Source organism: Capronia coronata (genome assembly GCF_000585585.1).
Source record: "Capronia coronata CBS 617.96 chromosome Unknown acBCG-supercont1.5, whole genome shotgun sequence".
Classification (NCBI taxonomy): Eukaryota; Fungi; Ascomycota; class Eurotiomycetes; order Chaetothyriales; family Herpotrichiellaceae; genus Capronia; species Capronia coronata.
The window spans coordinates 801,756-819,248 of record NW_006912897.1 but is presented as its reverse complement, the minus strand read 5'-3'; the positions used below and the strand labels follow the sequence as shown (position 1 = coordinate 819,248).

General features: G+C 54.1%; 9 protein-coding genes across 9 annotated transcripts; 5 read left to right on the top strand and 4 right to left on the bottom strand.

Moving 5' to 3' along the window:
• Positions 1-306: 306 nt before the first annotated feature.
• A1O1_05967 (uncharacterized protein) lies at positions 307-1,371 on the top strand (the record flags this gene model as incomplete). Its single annotated transcript, XM_007726849.1, has 1 exon — positions 307-1,371. One exon carries the CDS (start codon positions 307-309, stop codon positions 1,369-1,371), a length of 1,065 nt encoding a protein of 354 aa, XP_007725039.1.
• Positions 1,372-1,647: 276 nt separating this feature from the next.
• Positions 1,648-3,495, top strand: A1O1_05966 (uncharacterized protein; the record flags this gene model as incomplete). Its single annotated transcript, XM_007726848.1, has 2 exons — positions 1,648-2,093; positions 2,148-3,495. The coding sequence occupies 2 exons, from the start codon at positions 1,648-1,650 to the stop codon at positions 3,493-3,495; spliced, it is 1,794 nt and encodes a 597-aa protein (XP_007725038.1).
• A 1,202-nt stretch (positions 3,496-4,697) lies between these two features.
• On the bottom strand, positions 4,698-6,369 carry A1O1_05965 (succinate-semialdehyde dehydrogenase; the record flags this gene model as incomplete). Its single annotated transcript, XM_007726847.1, has 2 exons — positions 4,698-4,841; positions 4,981-6,369. 2 exons carry the CDS (start codon positions 6,367-6,369, stop codon positions 4,698-4,700), a joined length of 1,533 nt encoding a protein of 510 aa, XP_007725037.1.
• Positions 6,370-7,203: 834 nt separating this feature from the next.
• On the bottom strand, positions 7,204-9,030 carry A1O1_05964 (uncharacterized protein; the record flags this gene model as incomplete). The annotated part of the gene is made up of 1 exon (XM_007726846.1): positions 7,204-9,030. The coding sequence occupies one exon, from the start codon at positions 9,028-9,030 to the stop codon at positions 7,204-7,206; it is 1,827 nt and encodes a 608-aa protein (XP_007725036.1).
• A 637-nt stretch (positions 9,031-9,667) lies between these two features.
• On the top strand, positions 9,668-11,246 carry A1O1_05963 (uncharacterized protein; the record flags this gene model as incomplete). The annotated part of the gene is made up of 5 exons (XM_007726845.1): positions 9,668-9,736; positions 9,784-9,927; positions 9,983-10,030; positions 10,107-10,401; positions 10,450-11,246. 5 exons carry the CDS (start codon positions 9,668-9,670, stop codon positions 11,244-11,246), a joined length of 1,353 nt encoding a protein of 450 aa, XP_007725035.1.
• An 887-nt stretch (positions 11,247-12,133) lies between these two features.
• On the bottom strand, positions 12,134-12,652 carry A1O1_05962 (uncharacterized protein; the record flags this gene model as incomplete). The annotated part of the gene is made up of 1 exon (XM_007726844.1): positions 12,134-12,652. The coding sequence occupies one exon, from the start codon at positions 12,650-12,652 to the stop codon at positions 12,134-12,136; it is 519 nt and encodes a 172-aa protein (XP_007725034.1).
• Positions 12,653-12,993: 341 nt separating this feature from the next.
• On the top strand, positions 12,994-13,327 carry A1O1_05961 (uncharacterized protein; the record flags this gene model as incomplete). Its single annotated transcript, XM_007726843.1, has 3 exons — positions 12,994-13,033; positions 13,095-13,175; positions 13,263-13,327. The coding sequence occupies 3 exons, from the start codon at positions 12,994-12,996 to the stop codon at positions 13,325-13,327; spliced, it is 186 nt and encodes a 61-aa protein (XP_007725033.1).
• Positions 13,328-14,800: 1,473 nt separating this feature from the next.
• Positions 14,801-15,894, top strand: A1O1_05960 (uncharacterized protein; the record flags this gene model as incomplete). Its single annotated transcript, XM_007726842.1, has 2 exons — positions 14,801-15,616; positions 15,679-15,894. The coding sequence occupies 2 exons, from the start codon at positions 14,801-14,803 to the stop codon at positions 15,892-15,894; spliced, it is 1,032 nt and encodes a 343-aa protein (XP_007725032.1).
• A 330-nt stretch (positions 15,895-16,224) lies between these two features.
• On the bottom strand, positions 16,225-17,160 carry A1O1_05959 (3-oxoacyl-[acyl-carrier protein] reductase; the record flags this gene model as incomplete). Its single annotated transcript, XM_007726841.1, has 2 exons — positions 16,225-16,952; positions 17,127-17,160. The coding sequence occupies 2 exons, from the start codon at positions 17,158-17,160 to the stop codon at positions 16,225-16,227; spliced, it is 762 nt and encodes a 253-aa protein (XP_007725031.1).
• Between the last annotated feature and the right edge of the window lie 333 nt (positions 17,161-17,493).

Below are 17,493 nucleotides of genomic sequence, written 5' to 3'. Positions count from 1 at the left end.
CGGGGGAGGCTGTTTACCCACGGCTCGGTCCGTAAGCGGGATGGCAGCCTGGAGACTCCGTGTTGCTGGCGTCAGTGATGCAGTGATGCAGTGCCTGTGCGTGCCTGGGGCTCCGCTACTTGCTTCCTCGCACCCGCAATGACGTTCAATTCAATCACCGTTCTCTATACACCACTCTCACCATGAATGAAGCTCACGACTATAACGAACTCCGAGTCCATCGTCGTCGCTGCTCGATTCCTGGTGAGAGTGTCGACGCCAGACTCGTCACATCGAGACCCCCCAGACCCTCGATCTTTGCAGAAAATGCCTCCTCCGCTCAAGAGATCCTGGAGTAGCACAAGCCGATCCATCAGTCCGCCCGCCATTCGCAGAAAGATTTCACCTCCTGCCACACACGTGGCCGACCACGTTCATATCTTCAGTTGGAATGTGAATGGCGTCGGCCCCCTGCTTCAGAAACAGTTTTCGTTCAACCCCGGTTCTCTGTCGCCCCTCAGACTATTTTTGAAACGCCACCACTGGCCACAGTTGCTGTGTTTACAAGAAGTCAAGATCAGCTCCAAGGATGCCGCCACCCAGAGGCAGCTGGAACATGCCGCAAACCAAGGACAGGCCATGGATGAGCCCACCTACAAAGTCCACTTTTCCTTGCCAAGAGACAAATACAATGCCACAGGGTTCGGCGGAAAGGTCCATGGAGTTGCCACCTTGGTGCGAAACGACTTCGCTGGCAAAATCCGTGTCACCCGCCGTCCCGACTGGGACCTGGAAGGGCGGGTGCTGATACATGAGCTGGAAGGTGATGTCGTGGTGATCAACGGATACTGGGTGAATGGCACGTCAAATCCATATCGGAACCCCGTGACGGGCGACGTTACCGGCTCTCGACACGATCATAAACTACGCTTTCACCAACGTACGCTGGAAGAGGCCGTTCAACACCAGGAGAAAGGGCGGCATGTTATCCTCGTTGGCGACATGAACATTGCCCGAGCTAGAATCGATGGTTACCCAAACCTACGGACGTCTCCTGTGCAGCACGTAAAGAACCGGGCCGATTTCAATGCCAAGTTTTTCACGGACGACAAGGGCATGCATGGCATTGACATCTTCAGGCACTTGCATGGTGATACCAAAAAGTACACCTATCACCCGCGTGGGAGACGCTGGGGTGAAAGCTGTGACCGGGTGGACCTGATCGTCGTAAGCCGGTCGTTGGTGGATAAGGATACAGCCGTAACCGGTAGCGATATTTGCGACTCTCCTCTGGATCGAGGACATAGCGACCATGTTCCTCTCTGGATCTCGGTCGACATGTCGAAGCTGGATCAACAACAAAGCACACCAGAGCCAGACAAGAAGGGGTAAAGGGGTAAAGGAGGAAAAGAGGAAACATTCTCCACTCCGTGACGGCGAAACAATGATCCGATAGACCCGCCTTTCCGATGCCGGCCGCACGTGATCGCGCCTCGTTGGACTCCTGGCGTCACGAACTACAACACCATCATCACCATCACCACCACCTCTCTTTTCACTTCATCGTAAGTACAATAGTGTCGCGTCGAAAATCTGCCGTGATGCCTCGACAACCACCTAGGCGCATCGTGAAGAGCATCTGCCGTGGTTGCAACGCCCTCTGCAGTCATGCTGGCCCTCAAATCCATGCGAATGCCGTCAGCGGTCGCGGAGCACACGACAACTATCGACCGACTTCCCCCTGAGATCCTCGACCTGGTCGCAGAGAATCTCTACAACACGGGTTTCGGCCAGGTCGACACCCTGTTGCCATTCTCGGTGGTTTGTCATCGGTTCCGTCAGTCAGCGCTGCCATTTCTGTTCAGCACCATCTCTCATATCATTCGAGACCGGCTCGACCAGAGAGAAATTGGCCTTCTCCGCCGACTTGTCAACCATCCTCACCTTCTCCCTCATGTCCGAACCCTCCATATACTCCAACCACCCGAGGTCATCGGATTGGTTCATTCCTTGGATACTGCCGATGCCCATCGCCTTACTCTAGAAAGCACATGGTCTGATCTGCGCGTCCTCCAAGTCAGTCTACTTTTAATGCCCGGGCTCCGTCGGATTCGGTATGTGATCTGGTGATGTTTGTTACCGGACACAGCGGACTAATGTTGCCATAGAGTTGACTGTTCCGCAGCCGCCGCGTACCAGATCATCAAGATGCTCCCAGATGACCATGTATACGAGATAATCCTCGATCATCTTTACACCTCATCGGACTGGCCTGACCTGCTTGAGGCGACCACCAGTCTAGCTTCGATCGCAGGTTGTCATCGGCTGGGACTGGGGGTGTTCGGGGACTTACCCTCGCAACATGAACTAGCGACTACCACGTTCTATGATACAATATCAAGAGCATCTGCAATCAACCTCCACATGTCCTGGCTTCTCGATGGATCTCAAACTGGCCACAAAGGACGACAAGACGAGAATGCGACGTGCGCTTGCATGCTTAAGAAGCCCGCCTGGTCCGAACTACACTTGCTGGTTCGACGTGCTCCTGGGACTCACCACCATTCATTCCGAGATCTTGACCTCTCCTTGATTCCATGGATCAACATCCGCAGACTGTCGATTCTCTGGGAATACACTGTTCCCCTGAACCAGTTCATCCACGATGTTGCTCCCGAACTCACCAACCTCCAAGCACTACGGCTTCGTGCCGCCCATCACCGGCTTTACCATCCGGATTGCCGATATGATGTTCCTGCAACCGGCTTGTTTGCCGATGCCCCGATAGTACCGCCGTTCCGCATTCCTTTTGAGCCGATGCGCGAGCTTCGCGAGCTTGAGATTGATGGAATCTGCAACCACATCCCAATCAAGGGGCTTGTTGGACCCAAACTCCGTCGCTTACGTCTGCATTGCGAAGACGCACAGTGGTCAGTTTGCAGTGCAGAGAGTCAAAGGAGCCATAATGACATCCTGTTTGCGGCCAAGATCGCTCCAGACCTGGAACAACTCGAACTGGATGTCGGATACATCCAGAATCTGTGGCATCCAACCGCTATCCCTGGCGTGGACCTCGACATGGAACAATACGCCTTTTTGAATGCCATCTGCAAGTTTGGCCGACTGCGGTTGCTCCGGCTGTTTCCCCCCTTCGTGCCCAAGGATTCTCCCCGGTTCAGTCGGAGGGTTCTCAGTTGCCTCCCTGTTTCCGACGACCAAGCAGTTCGGGTCTTCGAACACGTGAGAACACAATGCCCTTCTCTGCAAATGCTCTCGATTGCTGCGATACCTTCGTTCGTCAATATCGATACGATGTGCTGGGATGTCAAACGACAAGGCGAGAAAACCATCTTGACGACGAGGCACCGGGCAAGGAACTATCAACACCGGCAGGTCTGGATTGGTCAACGGAGGCTCAGCAGTGAAATCAAAAGGTTCAGTACTCCTCGAAGATATATAGCCGACTCGGAGTGCTGGACTTTGACCAGGAATGATGCACGACACAGCAGCCGGTGAACGAGCTGACAGTCATGAAGGGGAAGACTGTTTGGATCGCCAGGCCGTCAGTGCCCTAACCATTCTTTTGAGCAATGGCTCACATTTGCTGCAGCGGATGTTTTGCTGGCGACTTGACGGAGCGGACTTTACATCACGATCCGCGAGCAACTGAAGAGACCTGTCGAAAGGTGCGTGGATGCACCAGCATACCGTGACACTGATGGTGCTCTTGACAACCAAAGCATACATGGCAGGCGGCGCAGTTTCCTTTGGGCTTGACTTCGAGGTTGCCAGAGATGCAAGGAAGATGCAGCTCCTCACATTCTTGACCTCGCTTCGTTGGCCACTACCGTCATACATCTGATGCCTCTCATAGATGGATGGCATCGTCCAAGACCAACACCACTTTCAGACATGCAACGTATCCGAAGTGGCTGATCAGTACAACATCGGGCCAGCAGCAACAGGCTTCATCACCAACACAGTCCCACATTGACCAGAAACTTCAAGCGTCCATCTATTCCGCAACTTGCTCCTTTCATGATGGATCGAGGCCGCCGGCGCCAGTAAGCTGACCGAAGGAACATCCACCACAAAACATGCTTGTTATTCCAGACAAGAAGGACGGCTGAACCATTTTTTTCTGTCCCAAGCGCACGACGAAACCCGACACCTGCAACTTCAGTTCATTTGATGACTCCCAAAAGCTATATTACCTTTAGACTACAGCAACATTCTCAGCGACGGATTTTGATCTCGACTAGATACGATACACTGCTCGCATCGCGCGGTACCTACTATATATAAAGTTGATCTCCTCATGCCCTTACTTCAAGGAAGCGCATCCAAAAGTTCTTTCTCCACCGTATGAATCCTCATCCATGATTATGTGTGCAGTCATCTCCCTTCTTTGGCGATTTCTCTTGTTCATTTTTCAACTCTGTCGATCTTCTGAGCGGCTGATGCATACTGGTCGTCAACGACATTGAAAACAGCTTTGCAGAAGTGACAATACTCGACAAGGTTGTCAGGAGGTTAGGGATGCTTCATTCGTCCGTTCATGCTCAAAGTCAGTCAGCCGAAGGCGTCGCAATATACCTAGCTACGATCTCAAGAAACGAGGTCACCAGCCTTCTCTCTACAGGTCCCGCACATCTCGCTCCATTCGTGTTGGCCGCTTCTCTCCACCAAGACATTCATCTTCGGGGCTTTCTATGGTTTCAGTATTGTCCATCAATCGTAAATGTGCCGGTCTTGGAAATGAGGTACTCGTTGACGGCGACTTCCTTGCCAGATTCCTTGCCGTAACCGCTCTCTTTGATGCCGCCGAAGGGGGATTCTGCTGCGGAGGAGTTGCCGGTATTCTAGACGCACATGGACCACCACGGTTAGCCCATAAGAACAGATTCTCATCGTATAACAATCTCCCTTCAGGAGCAGAAAGGGAAGATCCATCTTGTTTACATTCTTCTGCCTTTTTCTATTCTTGCTGGGGAGACTCACCAGACCAATCATTCCCGCCTCCAAGTTCTCGAACATCCTCCACAGCCTGTCGACGTTCTTGGTAAAGGCATAGCTGGCCAGGCCCATGGAGGTATTGTTGGCCAAGCGCACGGCCTCGTCCTCGGTGTCAAACTTGAAGATGCCCGTGACCGGGGCGAAGGTCTCCTCCCGACTGAGCAGCATCTCGGGCTTCATGTCCGTCAAAATGGTCGGGTCCATGAAATAGCCGCCCACGCCTTTCCCGTCACCCGCGCCTTCTGCAGCGGTACTGTTCTTATAAGCCTTCCCCGAGCCCAGGACGAGTCTGGCCCCGTGTTTCAGCGCGTCCGCAGCCTGTTCTTCCGCCTTGGCCAGGCCCCTCGGCGTCGTGACCGGACCCATGGTGGTGGTCTTGTCGGCGCCATGGCCGACCTTGAGGGATTTCGTCTTCTCCACCAACATGCGGGTGAACGTGTCATAGACACCGGCCTGCACGTAGAGCCTGTTCGCAGTGATACAGGCCTGCCCCGCATGGCGCCATTTCAGGGCCATGAACTGCGTCAGGGCCTGGTCGAGGTCGGCATCGTCAAAGACAATGAACGGACAATTCCCGCCGAGTTCGAGCGTGCACTTCTTCAATCCCCGGGCACACAGGCCGGCCACGAGCTTCCCGACGCGCGTCGACCCCGTGAACGTGACCTTCTTCACCAAAGGATGTAGGATCATAGCCTCGCTCAAGGATGGGGTGTTCTCCAGACTCGTGGTGAGCACGTTGAACACGCCCGGCGCGAAGCCTGCTTTCGTGGCCAAATGCGCCAGCGACAGACACGTCAATGGCGTCTCAGGACTCGGCTTGACCACCATGGTACAGCCGGCCGCGAAGGCCGCCCCGGCTTTGCGCAGGATCATGGCGATCGGGAAGTTCCACGGCACCAGCGCGACCGCGACCCCGATGGGCTGCTTAAGCACGAACGTGCGCCGGTTTGGCGCCGACGGCGTCGCGATCGTCCCCTGGATCCGCTCCGCCTCGCCGGCGAACCACCACGTGAAGCCTAGCGAGTAGTCGAGCTCGCCCAGCGATTCTGAGAGTGGCTTGCCGGTCTCGTAAGTCAGGATCTGCGCCAGGTCTTCTTTCGCCTCGCTGATCAGCTCGTGCCATCGGAGGAGGAGTTGCGCCCGTTTGCGCGGGTTCAGGATGCTGTATTGCGCGAACGCCCGCTGCGACGATTCGATCGCCGCGTCCACGTCCTCGGCCGTGTTGTCGGGACAGGACGCCCACGCTTGGTCGCTGCCCGGGTCGATCACGGAGAAGCGTTTGCCGGATTTCGACCCGATCCATTGCCCGTCCACGTAGGATTCTTGGTGGAAGAGTCCCGGGTCCTTGAGTTGGAAGGGGAGAGAGGGAGCCATTCTGTTCGCCTCGTCGCGCCGTAGATGCAAGAAACAAGGGAGTCCAAGGCACACTGCTGTTCCCAGTTGCAATTGGAGGCCGTTGAACAAGGCTGTCGGCGGTGGTAAATAGAATTGGGTGGCGAGATATGAAGCCACGTAAGGAAGGAAGAGGGAGAAGGAGAAGGAGGAGGAGGGAAGAGAACTACCTGGTAATTGACACAGATGGAGCCCTGGGAACAAAGTCCTAGGAAGTGGCAGGGAGGTAAGATATTCTAGTACGTACTGTAGGTACTTACCTACTGCAACGATCCGACCATATTCGATACCTCCAACTCCCTCGGACGTTGGCTGCCGCGGAGTGGTGAATGGTGAATGATGAACATTGGTTCAACAACTTCAACCCCGCACAATTTCTCTCTCCTTCTCGATAAGTTGTTGCTTGCTGTCCTTGTCTCCTCTCTTTCCTCCACATTCTCTACATGCCGCTCCCGCATAGCCGGCTGCGACCGATAACCGGATCCCGATCCTGGTCGCCGAATGCTCAGCCGTGCAGCTTAATCATCAGTTTGAAAGTACCTACGGTCGTCGGGCCACCCATCCATCCTCTGCATGGCCGTCCATCTCAGCGCCGAGAGAGTCCCAAGACCCCAATGTCGGACCAGGAGTGTGGCGCATGCATTTGCGGGCTGTGGAAGGGAAGGAGATTGGGTGAGAACGTGCAAGGTGTAAACGTCCCGAATGGAGCTATACACGAGTAGAAGAGATCTGGAGAGGAGATGACAGCAACGCACAGCCGAACGATATTGAGAGAGGTCAGAGGTCAGAGGTCAGTTCAACTTATGACACGCTGAATTAGTCGGTACCTGTTCTACTTCTTCCGTATGAACCGCCAGCCAGAACTGGTTTGGCCGGATCCCAGGGCCCAATGACCACGTTTTTATACCGTTGCAAACCAATCAACCACCATGAACACCCTCCCATTACAAACGCCGTGCAGAACCCTCCGACCACAAACCCGACTGTACTTCGTAATATTACATGCCAGATCCAGCCCAGGCAGAATCCACAGTTGCCATAGGTATGGGTGTATGATTTGGACAAGATCAATCCCAGCCCGCCGGTAGACATGGTGACCAACGCAAATGTCAGAACAAGGTGCAGCTTGAATGATCGGTGGCGGAGATGTCGCCGAAACACTGGGAACAGACCAAACACTTGGATGGAGAAGAGGGTGAGGCTGAACACGGCGGTGGTCGTAAGGAGGCGGGAGGCCAAAACTGTGCTCGCCATCAGGGCAGCATTCGTGGACAAGGAAGACGGGAACGGAGGAGCCCGAACCGAGTGATGCGCATGGACCAACGATGGATCAGCTGTGGCCGTGGTGGCGGCGGTGGTGTTGGCGACTTCCAATGGCCGGATGGGATTCAAGGGTTTGGTTGGGCCATATAGGCTGCCATAGTCGAAGAAGAAAATGTTGATGATCAATAGCCACGTGGCGAGAGCCCAGATCGAGTCTGATGATGTGGATTTGGTCAAGGATTTCAATATCGGTGACAAGCCCAGGAGTGCAAAGTAAATGAGACACGCCGATTTGAGTGTCTTCAGGCGAGCTTGGTTGCGAGGCGATATGGATGGTGTCAGAGTGGTCGGAGACGGGATGATGCTGGGTGATTGAGGGACTTGTAGGTGCGATGCCGTGGGACGGAGATCAGGAAATGGCTCTAGGGTAGGGTCGCCCAGAGGATCGATGGGCGAAATCGACTGAAAGGACGACTTTGACAGCGACTGGCCATGCTTTCCTGCAGACCTTGCTTCGTTGTCCTTCACGGCAAGGTTGGTGGTGGACAATTTGAGCCCAACACCCCTTCCACCTAGACCGCCATTGGCATGTCCGCTGGCGTGCCCGTTCAATACGGCTTTGGCTGAGGTGGACGAACTCGTGCTTGATCCATCATCGACATCAATCGATACTCGATTGGCCTTAACCAACGCTGCCATTTCTTCTGCCTCTTCCTGGCCCATCCAGTGATCCCAAACTATCCAGCCCGCGATCGTGGCAATCGACCCGCATGTCACCACGGCGACCGGGGACAGCCGACCTTGGTAGATTCCCGCGTAGGCGCAAACGAAGATGGCCACAGAGCATACATGCTGCACAATGACCGTCGAGTCGGCGACCAGAGGCCAAAACTCGTACGGCCGCAGTCTTGGGTTCCTTTGAAGATGATCCAGGAATGTCTCGGTGTCGGTATAGTTGTCAGGAAAGCCGTGCTGCTTGATCCAAAGGAGCTTCTTCCAAACATGCGGTTGTTTCCGTCTCCTGCTGGCCGCTCGTCTCCTTTCTTCCGCTAGCCGTGCCGCGACAGGAGGAATGGCGGGTGGTGCCCGTAACGATGCAACTGCAGGGCGAAGTGCGGCAGCTGCAGCAGATGCAGCCGCAGATCCGTGGATCTCGGGGACCGGCCGTAGTCGCGGTGGTGAGAATGACCTGTAAGCATCTTCCGGAGCGAGATGGTTGGGATCGGGTGCGGCAGCTCGGTTACCCTGAGGCTTTGCACGGTTCGGATGAGTCTCGACGGGGATGGGAGGAGGGATCGCAGACGGTGCTGGAGTCTGCGTGGGTGTCGAGGCAGTACTCGAGGTACCGGTAGTCGGTGTGGAAGGAGGTGGCGGCGCCATGTTGCGCCTCGCTTTGTTACCGCAGGGCCATCTCGAAAGGTAGATATCGCCACGATCTTGGGCCTGACCACGGCACCTTCGATTATCGAAGGAAGAATGCGCAGTGACGGGAGGTTCTTGAATTTACCTTTATGTTTGAAGTCTAGACGCTGGACACTGGCCACGGAAAATGCAGTGCAGCGTTCGACGAAGGAGACGCCGCCCTGTAGTTTTCCCCGGATTCTCAAGGTTGATCCAATGAATAGGCGGGCTCGCTTAAAGCAGCAACAATGAAACCACATTGGTAGCAACCAACCTCACTGAAGTGGCTTCACGCCGAAGGCCCACACCTTCACTTCAAGTGAAAGGAAGAAGTGCCAAGATGAACGATATACGTACTAGTAAAGTGACAAATGGTATTGGAACTGACCCGAAGTCCAAACATTGCCAGAGCGTGGATATACACAGCGAGGGGAGATAGAACTGATACAAATATGCCAAGACTGGGTTAAAGCTTGGCATATTTGACTTGGTTCCCATTACTACTACGTACAGTCTCCTCCATCAAACACCATCTCTCGACTCTCACTTTCCTTACACTTCTTCTCCCTTTCGCTGTACTTACAAGCTTCTTCTACGATTGGCCGTCTTTTGCAGGATGGCGTCTCTGAAGGCGCGTGTAGAGGAGGTGAAGCGAGGCGATGCGGCCAAGAATGGGCTTCTTGATGTCAGCAACCCGCCTCTCAGATCCGATCGACGCTGACATCCTCTTAGGAGCTGGTGGCGCAGGTTGATCAACTTGTCAAGGAGCGAGATGCTGCGAAAGGCGAGCTTGGCATGGCCCAAGATACTGCCAGAACATACTATCAACGAATGGTCCAAGCCGAGTCAGAGAAGTCTCATATACAGACATCCATGGTGATCCAAGGGAGCAGAGACCCCACGAGTATTCCCTCCACTAACCTAGTCGCAGGATTGCGACCGATTCGTCCTTGTCCTCATCGACGGGGATGGCATGCCGGTAAGAGTGGATTAAACCAGACTACACCACTAGACATGCCAGGATCAGAACGGTCAGTGGTTGCTGACACTTCTAGTTTCTTGACGAATTCGTCTCGAGAGGTCTGGAAGGTGGCGAGGATGCCGGCAAACATCTCCGCACCGCTGTCCTCAACTATTACCAAACCCATGCCAAATACCATGCTGATGACCGTGTCGTGATGCGGATCTATGCAAACGCCAAAGGGCTGGGCCGGACCTCCAAGGCTGCCAAGATCATTCCTGACGAATCTGTTTTTGATCAATTCATGATCGGGTTCAATAGAAGTCATCCTCTATCCGACTTTATCGATGCAGGCCATCACAAAGAAGCTGCGGACTCAAAGCTGAAAGGTACGTCGATACCAAAAGTGCAGTTGGGCTGATTTGACAGGATTGAAGCAAACTTCGAACTCTACTATCGAAATCATCATTGTCAGCATATCATCTTCGGCGGCTCTGCGGACAACAGCTACGCCGGCTTTCTGAGTCCCTACTCCCTCCCGAATGCCATCAATGACCGCATCACATTACTTGAAGGTCCACCCTTCCCGTATGACCTTAGAAAAGTCGCTCAAGGTTTTCGACAGGTCGCCTTTCGCGGCATTTTCAGGACCACCAAGATCCAAACCATGCCGAACGGTGGTCAGGTTGTCGGAACAAAGAGACCTGCTGCTGATGCACTCGCATCCACGAGGGCTCGGCCACCTCCACAGTCCACATCTGCCGGTGCCACGCCTCCTAAGCAACAGGCCAGCCAGCTGTCTCAGCAAGCGCAGAAAGGCCCCTTCACTCCGCCGCCTTACATCTACCAGAATCAATACGGTCAGCGACTCGACGTCCCACTGGATATCGACAAAGAGTATCTGAAGGAGCTGTATACCAAGAACACCAGGCTCTGCAACAATTTCTATCTGAAAGGATACTGCCAGTTCGGCGACAAATGCGAATGGGATCACACCCAGCATCTTACCCAGCGACAACTCGACACATTCAGACACAAAGCCAGAACATCCAGCTGTCGGAACCCATTCTGCCAAGATCCTACCTGTTGCCTCGGCCACATGTGTCCTAGAGGGCCCTCCTGCGACATCTCTATCTGCAAATTTCTTCCCGAGATGCACAACATTGATTGCAGAGAGGTCTACCGGTTCAACCCTGAGACAGGCGAGAGAAAGAGGATTGAGATGCCTGGCTAGAAGCCAGTGCAGCCACAATCTTCCCTCTCTACCAATCCGTTGGGGAGCCTAGTCGACAGAACACTGCCTGGCCAGCCACCAATTGACCGACAAGCCTTTACCGCACAGCAGAGCTTTCCTTTCATGGCAAGTTCCGACATCTCAGCTTCTGCTGCGACTCGGAAACCCTCGAACCCTTGATCTTTTGACATAGATCATCTGTGGTTCGCGACATCCCTGGCACTCGCCGCCCCTTCCGTCGCCCAGCAGACCTGGTCCGTTACCCCGGCAATTCCCTTCTGTTTCATGCCATGTTAGAATACCCCTTCTGCGTTGTACCCTTTCCTGAGTTCGTTGACTTGGTGGGAATCAGAAGCACATCCACCAACCCTAGAACAGTCCTAGTCCACCATCATCTCCCTGCACCTTGCTGCTCCATGCATCGCTGCAATGGCAGATTATCTCTGCATCTGAAGATGATACAGGCCATGCCATCACGGCCGATCAACCTGTTAGAGCAATAAAAGTACCTTGAAAAATTTCCTCTTCCACGCGTTCTTGTTTCTCATCGGTCGACAGTAGCGTCTTCAGTCGACTCCGTCCTCCAGACTCCGTCCTCAATCGTTGACCCTTAGGAGCTCGTGGGCTGGTTTCCCGGCTGATTTGATTGAAACGATGTCCACGTTCGATTGCAGAAAACGGGCAGGGTTGGAGAGTCGCTCGTCCCAGCGTGGCAAGCACTCGGTTAGAATGTGCGAAATGCTGGCTAGTGGTGTGCTTCTCATATCATCGCCTAGTCATACCTCCTTTGGAGTTGCCACGTTCCGAAGTCTTCGCGCAGTCGATCGCCCGAGCAAGGGCCAATCACCACGAGCTGGAAATGTTGTGCATGAGTTTCCTGTCTCCGTTCACTCCCTCACAATAGCCATGCTCTTCCGCAGCTCCCGTTCCCTTTGCTTGCTTTGCAGTTCCAGTCTTTCAATAGCATATTGCAGTCTTTCTTTCTTCTGCTGCAGCCGCTTCATCTCCAGCACCTTCGAATCAGCCAACCCGGCAGCCTGGGTTGAGGTTGTATTCTGAAAGGGTCGAATATCTCCACCGAAGCTTGAATTTCTTCTATTGTTGTTCAAGCGTCCTTCCAACAACTCTGAACGCGCTTTCAGGCCTGCTTCCCTCCTTGCAAGTTGGTTGACGTGGTTTTCTGCGATTGACAATAACTGGTCGATCGCCGGGACAATCTCATCGACAAGAGACTGTTGCGCTTCTCGCAGAGTAGGTTCGGGAAGTAACTCAAAATGTTGCTGGGTCTGGAGGACCTTGCATAGACGAGGAAAATCGGAGACTCCTTCGTCGAGAATAGATATGCTCGATTCCAGCAACGAGAGAGACGAGCGTAGCGATGAGACCGCAGGGCCGAGAGAGGCCATCATGTACACCAATTCGCGATTCGATCGCAAGCCCCTGGCTGTGGCAATATCAGTGTTCGCTTTCTCCAAACACGCTACAGAGTATATCAACAAACACCGGTCCGTCGGCTTGCATTCATGTTCGCGGGGGACGCGCTGCGGAGCACTGCGCACTGCATGGCAAATCACCACTCGGACTGGATCCATCCACAAACCGGCCAAACACGCCAAGATATCGACCGATTTGGTTTAGCTCGATCAAAGCTTCAAGAACATCGAGTCGGGAAGCTTCACGAGACTCCTTGACGACGAAGCTCTCAAGCCAACCCATACAATTCACTTGCAACCAGATATCCGCCAAAATGCCTGGTTTCATCCCCAAGAAGTTCCCCGGCAAACTAGGTCAGTACTACCGCACCTCGTCTCGCCTCACCCGGATGGCACACAGCTAACCCTGGCGCAGCCGAGCCTATGGTTCCTTTCTACGCTGCCGGTATCCTCGTCCTGTGGGCGGTCAACGCCGGTGCCAACGCCATGATGGCATGTAAGTAGCGCCTATGCGAGCGATTCCGACCGGTCTCTCTCGACCGAAACACGCAAGGCAAATGGCTGACATTTGGGCGGCGAACAGCGGACGAGTACAAGAATGACCCCCGAAACCCTAACGCAAAGGCCGACTCGAAACCTGCGCATTAAAGTCCAAGAATCGAACGAAATTTCCTGAATATGGGAGGAATACAGCAGCCTGCCACGTTGACTTGAGCGCTGCCTGCCCCGACTGTACATACTTCGAGCATAGACATTGGTGCAAATGGAATCAAGTGTGGAAAACAAAAACCGTGCAGTTGAAGTCTGTTGGCTTTATTCAGAACATTTTGATCCTCGGACCTATTGCTTTGACCCAGGCGCGCCGCCTTCGAATATCCGCAGAGGCAGCAATGCGATGCTGGAGTACTGATGTCGAATTCCTCCTCAGAACCATGTACATGCCTTCCAAGGCCCGTTTCTGGTCTTCAGGTTCTGCTCCCCGCGCTTCCGTATGCAATCCGAGATTTCCACTCTCTAGGTTTGTTTTATCCGTCATAGGGCAGAACATTGGCGAGCCAGAGGACACGGCAATGTACACGACAGGCGATCAGTGACTGATATTCGGCGGACGCATTCACCAATCTGGTGTGCTCAACCAACCTCCCCATTCAACCTCTGGCGTGGAATTTCATTCTATTGACATTTGCATGAACTGTCCGTTAACACATTTCCGGTTGTCCTGCAACCACCTTGTCGGCGCCTCCCCAGACTGTCCGTGAAGGAATGGAGCCTTTCGCTCGCGGTCAATAGTTTCTCGGTTTCCCTACTTACACAGATCACTATGCATGTGCAGAGAGTCTGTCTACGCCCCCTGACAGAAGTGAATCTACCTGGATTGCCCACATCTTCCATGAGCCCTTGGCCAGTGGTATTTGCAACCTGCATGTCTCAATCGCATCGTCCAGCCGTAGAATTGTGCTTCAGAATTGCCCTTGACTTGAGCGGAGACTGCACACGATCGATAGAAAACTTTCAAGGCCTGCAATACGCCGTGCGTTCTCCATCCAGAAGGCAGGCTTGACCAGATACGGTGCTGTTCTAGGTGTATATTGTGATCAGAGAGGTCGCGTATCGGCGGTCCCTCGTCGCATGAATGAAGCCTCATACTCAACAAGGTGGCCGCGGTGACCTGCATCGCTTTCTGTTATTTGTGTCCAAAGCTGTAATACGGGACGATTGCCCAAGTCATGGATGTTGGCAAGGCTCTGGCAAGACTCTGGCAAGGCTTCGGATTTGGACCTCGGTTAAGAGGCTGGTCCTGAATACGTCTATATGAACATAACCCCGTTCATCCTCCAACGTGTCTACAATGATGTATAACCCGCCTGTACTTTATTGCTCCGAATACCACAAGGTGTGTCTTTTGCCGAAATATGTGGGAAGGGTGATACTTTCTTCTACAACAAGACCCTCCCTTAAGTATAGGTTGTATTGTCGTCAGAACATCGCCCCCCTGAGCCTCCTCATCGAGTATACTCAAGAAATCCAGGACAAGCGAACCATCCCATCAGCAAGGAAACGAAAGACATGACATGAAAAACCATCCTAGGGGAGACTAACCATACTATTAGTATTCCAACCATGAAAGCCATCCAAATCCCAAAATACGTCGAGTCCTTCTCAGAGCTTCAGGTCACAGACATTCCCGCCCCGATACCTAACATCCAAAACGACGAAGTCCTAGTCACCATTACGCACAGCGCCCTGAACCACGTCGACCTTCTCTACGCGCGCGGCCTCCACCAGAACAACCATGTCGGGCTAGTCAAACCTTCATTCACCCTTGGACTGGAATTTGCCGGCGTCGTGGCTTCAGCTTCGGCCAGGTCGGGCTTCAACCGCGGCGACCAAGTCTGGGGATCCAGCGTCGGCGGGTTCGCGGAACAGATCGCCGTCCCGGCCTCCGCGCTGCACAGAGTACCCTCGGGCTGGACACTGCATGACGTCGCGGGCCTAGGTGCCGCCACTGCGCCGGTGAGTTACGGCGCTCTCGTCCGAGTCGCTCGGGTCCAGGCCGGACAGACGGTTCTGGTTCACGCCGCGGCAGGGGGCCTGGGGGTTGTCGCTGTGCAAATCGCTCACGCGCTGGGTGCGAAGGTGATCGCGACGGTCGGTAGTCAGGAGAAGGCTGAAGTGGTTAGGAAGCTGGGTGTGGCTGGTGGAGTACTAGTGGTCCGCTATGATCGAGACGGCTGGGAGAAGGAAGTGCTGAAGATGACGACGGACGGTCGTGGTGTGGATGTGGTGTATGATACGGTTGGGCTGGTGGAGAAGAGTATCAGATGTCTCAGGTTTAGCGGGAGTGTTGTCATTGCCGGGTTTGCTGGACGGGGTGGGCGAATGGAGACGTTGGCGATGAATCGTGTCTTGCTGAAAGGTGCGAAGTTGATGGGATATGTGAGTGTCACACAAACACACGGAGATCTGTCTGTCGAATGATTGCTAATTGGGGGCTATAGAGATATGGTGAGACGGGACGACGCGACCCGCAAGAGAATGAAGAGGTGTGGAAGGGGTTCAACGAGATGCTGGAGACCGGCCAGATTCGGCCTGTGATCTATAAAACGTATCTGGGTCTGGAGAGCGTTCCCGGTGCGATGGACGACCTTGCTGCTAGGAAGGTATGGGGGAAAGCAGTTGTTGAGCTCCGATCACCACAGACGGCGAAACTGTGACGCCGTGCAGAATATCAATATCGATATCAATATCGATATCAATCTCCATCCCATCCGGCAGCAGAGGCAGAGGCGGAGGCATCCCTGGGAAGGCCCGCCTCATGCTCGAGTTTCAATCAAGGCTGAGCAGAGATCAAGTCTGCCACGAAACTCATCTCATCACATCACATCTCATCACATCCAGCAGAGATCAAACGCAAGTACTTGCCTCCTGCTATGTGCAGATATCAGTGACACACCGCTTCCAGCATGTGCCCACCAAAAATACCAGACCTCGTCCCGGACAGGAGAGAAAGAGAACAGCCAGACACGAACACCTCTCAATTCAATTCAGTTCATAACCAACCCACCATCAACGACCATCTGCTGCCCAGTAACGCCATCGGCCCAAGGACTCGCAAAGAACAAGACCGCGCCCGCCAGATCCTGCGGAGTCGTGACCTTCCTCAACGGCGTCACCGCCTTGATCTGGTCAAAGACCACCCTTGGAGTCTTCGCACTTGCATCCGTGGTCTCCAACAACCCCCCCGCAACCAAGTTGACAGTGATGCCCTTGGGGCCCAGATCCGCCGCACACGTCCTGGTGAACGCCAACAAGGCACCTTTGGCAGCCGTGTAGTCGTGGTACGGCACGACCGGGTTCTGGACCAGATTGGAGCCGATATTGACGATCCGGCCGAACCGGGCCTTCTCAAACCCGGGCAACGCAGCCTGCGTGGTGTTGAGCGTGCCTCGCAGAAAGCCCTGGAGCTGAGCATCGAAGTCCGACCAAGTCAGCTGGGCCACTTTGGGCCTGGCGTCGCCGTTGAATGCGAATCCCCCTGCGATGGCATTGTTCACGACCGTCGTTATTGGTCGGTGGAAGTGCGCTTCGGCCGCGGCGAAGAGGGCGTTGACGTCGTCGGGGTTGGCGACATCGGCGCGGAAAGGGAATGCCTCGAGTTCTTCCGCGAGACGGGATATCTGTTCAGGATCCGATTGGAAGTAGTTCAGCACCACTTGTGCGCCTTCTGCCCGGAAGGCTTTGGCGATGGCGAGGCCTAAACCTCTGGAGGATCCTGGAATACGTAGTAAGTATCTCGTGCGTGAGTATCGTTTGACATGTCCTTCCAAAATGTGTATCCCAGATCATCTGGGTTGAAGGAACAGCAAGCCTCCCCGTGATTTCTCTCCCGAGGGTCTGCACCCAAGGTAGTAGACTGGGGTTGTCGTAGCAAATATGGGCCACTTACCTGTCACGAGAACAATCTGGTCTTGAAGCTTCATCTCTCACAAAACCCCTCTGTCTCCAGAGAAAGGGGCAATCTGAATCCCCGAAGCTTGAACACCACTCCCAGGTATATATTTCTCATGAACTAGTCTTTCTCCTTATGCCGCACTGGTGCTTGACATCTGCCAGCTGGGCGAAACTACTCTTCGCACCGGCTTCGCTTCTGTATATGTGCGGTGCGCACTTTGTCAGACTGGTATCGGTCGTGGAACGGAAACGGAAAAGTATTATCTTCAATGAACGCGCAAATACTGCCAGACACAGACAAGGAGAACCACCCAAATTCGAACCCGTCGGACTTGGGATGCCTCTAGCCCGCCAACCCCCCA